The 7,590-nt window shown below is 40.9% G+C and overlaps 1 protein-coding gene across 1 annotated transcript in view; it reads left to right on the forward strand.

Moving 5' to 3' along the window:
- Positions 1-3,316: 3,316 nt before the first annotated feature.
- LOC113822455 (uncharacterized) overlaps positions 3,317-7,590 on the forward strand; it is a 4,916-nt gene continuing 642 nt past the window's right edge. Inside the window, exons 1-3 of the mRNA XM_070115987.1 lie at positions 3,317-3,626; positions 4,615-4,989; positions 7,072-7,251. Coding sequence (XP_069972088.1) covers positions 3,380-3,626; positions 4,615-4,989; positions 7,072-7,251 — 802 coding nt within the window. The 5' untranslated portion in view covers positions 3,317-3,379. The remainder of the gene's footprint in view (positions 3,627-4,614; positions 4,990-7,071; positions 7,252-7,590) is intronic.

The raw sequence follows: 7,590 nt of genomic DNA on the forward strand, positions 1-7,590 counted from the left end.
TATAAGGAATGCTCGGATAGTGTCTAATCAAAAGTAAATAAAGATACATATAAAGGCGTGAATTAAATATGATTTGTTAGGAGTTACAGTATAGGTTCTAATCTTCATACTCACGAGACTATAAATTCCCTTAAATTATAACAATGTACATATCCCAGGATCTGAATTGCTGCTGTGGATATTGCACATAGACATTAGTATGTACATATTTTTTCTTTAAATACGGCTTAAAAGTTTTAAATTCAAACAATTTCATTTTATATACGGCTTAAAAGTTTTAAATTCAAACAATTTCATTTTCTTTATATATGGCTTAAAAGTGTTTCATTCAAACAGTATCTTCAACAGACAGCATTCAAAAAGGCTGATTTACGTTGATTAAAGAGATAATCATGGGTTACAGGGCATGTGTATTTTGATCGTATTAAAATCATTAGAAGAAGGACTTCGAGAAGAATTAAGGGATAACCTAAGAATTAATTTGATATAATCGATATACTGATAGATAGTTATGAAAGTAAATGAAAATTGAGGTTATGAATGTCTATTAAATGAAGGTTTTTTTATATACGCGATGCAATGATAGTGATCACGAATACAGATAAATTATGAAATTCCATAATTTTCTTGCTTCAAGTGTTATAAATATCACGATCATCATTTGTCCCGCTGTAATGACGTCTTCCATTAATTAATTTAAAAATAATGATAGCAAAATACGACCCTAATGTTGAATTTATGTATGCTCATATTTCGTTCCAATTGGTATCTCGGGTGGGTGAGCAGTATACATTTGCAAGTACTTTGTTATGCAAATGATTTGATAAACAAATGGATTTTAAATCACAGACTGCAATGGCCACTTCACTGCCATGTCTTCTTCAGTTCTGTGTTATTTGTTTGACTGCCTATGCGAATCTGCGTGAGTGTGTGCACGCGTGTTTGTTTGCGCGCATGTATGTTTGTGTGCGGGAGAGATGGATAGATAGATAGATAGATGGATAGCTAAATAAATAAATAGAAAGGAAGATAGATCGATGAGAGAGAGAGAGGGAGAGAGAGAGAAAGAAAGAGAGAGAGAGAATGTATGTATTTGTAAGTGTATGTGTGGAGTGCGTTTGATTGTGTGTGTGTGTATATGTATCAACAGGCGCGCGCGTGTGTGTGTGAGCGTGTGCACGTGCATGTGCGCGTGTAAGTAAGTGCGTAAGTGTGTCCAGTGATAAACAGCGCCAAGATCAATCCAGAGAGAAGACTGAGAACTGACAAAACTTACGACGGCAAGAAATCGGAAACCTCGAGCCTTGGCGATCTCGATAAACAACTCGTGTGGTCTCTTCAGCGCCACGACGACAGGTCACGTCTGGAAAAAAAACAACCGTAACTATACATCCCGACGGCAGTGGAAGGTAAGACGTACACCAGGCTAAAGAAGGGGTAAAGATGGGGAGAAAAAAATCATATTCATGATAATAATAATGTTGCTGATGATGGATGATGATTTAGCGAAGGGAAAAGGGAGGAAGGGAAGACTGGAGGGAGGAAGGGTGATAGGGAAGGTTGGAAGAGGGTGGGAGGAAGGGAAAGGGGGGGGGGAGGTAGAAAGAGGGTGGGGAGGGAAGGTAGGAGGATGGTGGGAGGAAAGGAAAAGGGGTGGAGGAAGTGAAGAAAGAAGGAGGGATGGAGGAAGGGGAAGGGTTGGTAGAAAGAGGGTGGGGAGGGAGGGAAAATACGAAAATGAACGTAACGTTTCGAATTCTTCACGATTTCCTCTTAATTTCCTCAATAATTCTCTTTACGTATCTAGAGATAGACCTTTAATCAAAATTCAAAACCTCAATTTTCATTTACTTTTTATCAGTTATTTTCATAATCATTCATAACTATCTATCAGTATATCGATTATATCAAATTCATTCATAAGCTAAATCTTAATTCTTTCCTTAAGTCTTTCTTATCATGATTTTAATACGTTCAAAATACATATACTCAGTAACAAATGATTTTCTCTTTAATCAACTTAATTAGCCTTTTTGAATGACATTTGTTGAAGAATGAAATACTTTTTAGACATATATAAAGAAAAAATATGTATATACTAATGTTTATGTGCAATATCCACAGCCGCAATGCAGATCCTGGGATATGTCCATTAAAATATTTTAATGGAATTTATAGTCTCGTCAGTATGAGGATTAGAACCTATACTGTAACTCCTAACAAATCATATTTAATTCACGCCTTTATATGTATCTTTATTTACTTTTGATTAGACACTATCCGACCATTCCTTATAATCAATCAGAGCAAAGTATCTGTGGGTCTTCGGGCTGCCAGATGAACGACCTTGGAAAGAAGACGCTGCTCTTGGCCCTAAGAGGAAGGTTTTCGCAAGCATAATTCTCAGACTGGATAGAGGAGGAACTGGGTTTCATTGTTCGACCAGACAGGAGGTCAGTGGATGGGGGATTCGGTTTAATTACTGTTTAACTGCTTTTTATCTTTATTTTTTATATATCTACTGAATATTTTGTTTTCAAAATCTGAAATGGAAACTTCCATACCGATAAGGAGAAGCAGAATTTATGTTTAACTAAACTTGCTGTATATATATATATATATATATATATATATATATATATATATATATATATATATATATATATATATATATCAAACAACAGATGAAAATTAGTATTAGATTTAAACACCCTGCTTTTTTTTTTTTTTAAGCCGAATTACACAAAATTGGCATGTCAGAGAAAAATTATATGCCAGGGATATATCTCACCACCACCTCCATCAGTTCTGGCGAGGTCGATACTAAAAGGAAGTTTCTTGTTTAAGCAAAAGCGGGCAGTGCGTCTCCCTCCCTCAGAGAAACCACAGGTAAGTCCGTCTCCGATCCAGTTCTTTTTGGTATGGAAAGATGGGTATCAGGTATCATACCCAGGCCGCCACAACACGCCATTGCCCCTTCTTGCCATTCGCGGACAGTTGACCTCGAATGCCCTCCAGCTCCTCCTCGAGCTCTTCGGTTCTCGCAATTGTGGCGAGTTGGTCCCCTTGGGTGAGTGAGCTGGGCGGTGTTGGACTCGGAGGACTTGTGAGAAATACGAAACACCTGAGGCTCATTCCTTCAGGTTCACCACCTCATGGACACACACACACACACACACACATATGCATGAATGTATATAATATCTTGTAACTGTAACATTTCTATTTTGAATATAGTAAACATTCCGACTACACCACAACACCCGAAGAGACAGACAGACAGACAGACAGACAGAGAGGCGATCAGGAAGGATGAAGTAAAAGGCTTTTCCTTGTTCTGAAAACCGTGCGAAGGGAAGCGACATCCACGTGGGGGACGATGCAAGGTGCGAGGACCAACACGAAGATAAAAGGAGGAGAGAAGCGGACGGTGATGAAAGCGGAGAGAGGAAAGATCCCCCTGCTCCTGCTGCTGCTGCTTCTGCTAACCCAAGCAGGGGGAGCCAGGGCAGCAGAGGGCGGGTCCGAGCTCTTCGTGCGCCACGCCCATGGCCAGCGGTGCGGCTCGAAGATCGCCGATGCCCAGGTCGCCTCACTCGCGCAGTGTGCTGCCCTCTGCGCCCAAGGTGAGGGGGGGGGGGAGAAAGGAGGAGGAAAGGAAGAAGGGAGGGAGGGAAGGAGGGAGGGAGGGAAGAAGGAAGGGAAGGAAGAAGGGAGAGGAGGGAGGGAGGGAGAGAGTTGATTCTATTCGTTTTTAAGTTATTCTTATTACATAAAAAGTGATTTTACAGTAAATATAAATCTAAGATAATCATAGCATTAACGGTAGTACATATAAGTCTAGCCTATTCTTATATTTTGAAACCTGATGCCATTAGTGATTTAGATGTTCCTTAATTTCCTTCTGAATGTATTTGAGTTCGGAATGTCTCTGATATTACAAGGTACTGACTCCAGATCATGGCTCCGTGTGTTAGTGTCTGTCGTGCCCCTGTGTCTGTACGTGATCTTTTGACAAGTATTCATCTGGCTTGCTTGGACACAGGTCGTGTTACCTGCGGTTGGAAGGGTTAAAAGCCACTTTGTATAAAATCTTGTATTGTTTTATGAGTTGATATGCAAGTATCATAGTTGGGTTTGTATTGTACTTTCAGCCAACTTCCTTTGTTTATAAGTGGGGTAATGTGGTCATACTTATTTACATCTATTTACTTGCTAACCGGGACTTCCATTTCTTCTTTCCACTTCCTACACATGCTCGGTGCTGTCTCTTTCGTACCCACGACACACACACACGCGCTATCAACAGTTATCATCATAACAGTGCCCCTCCCTCCGAGCAGCGAGGCGCCCCTTGCATCCCGTCTGAAATAGAATCGACCGTTTTCCCTCGAAAACCTGTTACTGTCGACGAAAAGATGCTTGTGATTCACAGCTAAATCTTCTGTCAAACACGAAGACCTCTGAGACCACGAAAGACCTCTGAGAATTCACGGGGGTTCCAACCAAGGAACCGAGGTAGAGTTGGATCCTCTGTAGGTAGGGCGTCTAATGTCTTCTTAGGCTTAGGGCAGGGTGGCGTCCCGGGCCTCTCCTGAAGCGGTTGTGTTGCAGAGGCGACCTGCTCGGGCTTCAGCCTGGGGGCAAGGGCCCCGGAAGACGGGGCGAGCAGGAGGAGGGCGTGTCAGCCGGCAGCGACCCTCTCCCTGTGCCACAACGACCCCGCCTTCAACTTCTACGTCCCCTTCGTCAGCGAAGAAGAGGCCACCACGCAGCAGCAGACGACAACTGCCTCCGTAACAACGACATCGCCGGCAGGGACAACAGCTGCCCCCGGAGCAACGGCAGAAGCAGCAGGGACGACGAGCACCGCGCCTGCCCCCGCACCATCAGCAGGAGGGACGACGACCGGCACTCCTTCAGCCACGACGGAGGGGCCTACAATAACAACACTGACAACAACAAGGGCGCCTTCGACCACCACAGAAGGTACAGAAGTGAAAGAATGGGAGTGGAGACGTAGTGGCTGGGGGAAATTTTATGTATTCATGAGGCAAGAGGGTGAGTGAGAGAGAGATTGAAAGAGAGAGAGAAATGGAGATAGAGAGAGATTAAAAGAGAGAAAGAAAAAGAGAGAAATCGAAATTGATAGTTGGCCAGAAAGAGATAGAGATACGACCCCTCACAATTGTTCACAGATCTTCGTAACAAACGACAATATTTTTCTAGATCCCGAAACCTATTACAATACTATTAGTGATCCTATAGTAATATTCAGTCATTTTGTAAAGGTCAAGGGGTGCCAAATGCCGCCATATGATGACCTCATATTGCATTCATAAAGGAAAGCGGGATTCAACATCAAATATTTTTCCTTTTTCTTTTTTCTCTTTTTAATCATTTTTCTCGTCTTCGTAGTTGGTCTAGAACCTCAAAAAAACGCAATATTTTGCTAAACTAGTTTTTAAATGAGCTCGTTTTATGAAACTTTCTTATATCTGTTTATATATATATTTACTCATCCATTTAATCATAATTCATTCATTCACTGACCTTATCTATTTATTAATTTACTTACTTATTTGTTTACCTATCTATTTATATCATCAATACCTATTTATCTACTTGATAATGTTTATACATATATATATATATATATATATATATATATATATATATATATATATATATATATATATGTTCCTTCCTTCCTTCCTTTACTGACCTTGTTTATTTATTTATCTACCTACTCTTTGCTATCTTTCTTCCTTCCTTCCTTCCTCCACCAACCTTATTCATCGATTCATCTTCCTACTCCTTCCTTCCTTCACTGATCTTAGCCATCTATCCATCTTCCTACTCCTTCCTTCCTTCCTTTCTTCCTTCCTCCTTCCTTCACCGACCTTATCTATCTATCCATCTACTTACTCCTTCCTTCCTTTCTTCCTTCCTTAATTTATTCCTTCCTTCCTCCTTCCTTCATTTATTCCTTCCTTCCTCCTTCCTTCACCGACCTTATCCATCTATCCATCTACTTACTCCTTCCTTCCTTTCTTCCTTCCTTCCTTCACTGACCTTATCCATCTATCCATCTTCCTACTCCTTCCTTCCTTCCTTCCTTCATTTATTCCTTCCTTCCTTCACCGACCTTATCCATCTATCCATCTTCTTACTCCTTCCTTCCTTCCTTCCTTCCTTCCTTCCTTCACCGACCTTATCCATCTATCCATCTACTTACTCCTTCCTTCCTTTCTTCCTTCCTTCCTTCCTTCCTTCACCGACCTTATCCATCTATCCATCTTCTTACTCCTTCCTTCCTTCCTTCCTTCCTTCACCGACCTTATCCATCTATCCATCTACTTACTCCTTCCTTCCTTCCTTCCTTCACCGACCTTATCCATCTATCCATCTACTTACTCCTTCCTTCCTTCCTTCCTTCACCGACCTTATCCATCTATCCATCTACTTACTCCTTCCTTCCTTCCTTCCTTCACCGACCTTATCCATCTATCCATCTTCCTACTCCTTCCTTCCTTTCTTCCTTCATTTATTCCTTCCTTCCTTCACCGACCTTATCCATCTATCCATCTACTTACTCCTTCCTCCTTCCTTCACCGACCTTATCCATCTATCCATCTTCCTACTCCTTCCTTCCTTCATTTATTCCTTCCTTCCTCTTTCCTTCACCGACCTTATCCATCTATCCATCTTCTTACTCCTTCCTTCCTTCCTTCCTTCTTTTATTTCCTTCCTTCACCGACCTTATCCATCTATCCATCTACTTACTCCTTCCTCCTTCCTATACCGACCTTATCCATCTATCCATCTTCTTACTCCTTCCTTCTTTTATTTCCTTCCTTCACCGACCTTATCCATCTATCCATCTACTTACTTCTTCCTTCCTTCCTTCACCGACCTTATCCATCTATCCATCTACTTACTCCTTCCTTCCTTCCTTCCTTCCTTCCTTCCTTCCTTCCTTCCTTCCTTCCTTCCTTCCTTCCTCCCTTCCTTCTTTTATTTCCTTCCTTCCTTCCTTCTTTCCTCCATTTATTCCCTTCCACGTTCCAGGTTACACAATGGCCAACGCTGTAACCGGAGTGATCGCCAATGACAGTGGACTGCTTGTAAATTTGACCTTTGAAGAGCTGCCTTTCACCCACGCCGAGGCTGTTGTCACTAGTGAAGTCTGTGACAGAAGCAACGGATATGTTGTCACAGACGTCGATGTGCAGCTGACATCGTGGATTTGTGAGTTTTTATTGTTGAGAAAAAAAAATTGGAGTGTTAGTAATTATTTTTTTTTTCTTTTTTTTTTTTCTTTTTTTTTCATGTTCGTTTTCTTCTTTTTCTCTTTTTTTTCCTTCTCTTTCACGTTTTTTTTCTTATTCTTTGCTTCTCTTCTCTTTTCTTTATATTCTGCTATTTCTTTTTCAGGTTTTCTTACTCTCATTGTTCTTCTGATTTATTTATCATTTGAGAGTGAATGTCTTTTTGTTATGTTTTTTTTTCTTCTTCTTTTTTAGGCAGTTGAAACTGTATATGAATTGTTTACAGTTGAAATGTAACATCTGTGTGTTCTATGTTATG

This window comes from Penaeus vannamei, chromosome 38, assembly GCF_042767895.1.
Source record: "Penaeus vannamei isolate JL-2024 chromosome 38, ASM4276789v1, whole genome shotgun sequence".
In the NCBI taxonomy this organism is placed as follows: domain Eukaryota; kingdom Metazoa; phylum Arthropoda; class Malacostraca; order Decapoda; family Penaeidae; genus Penaeus; species Penaeus vannamei.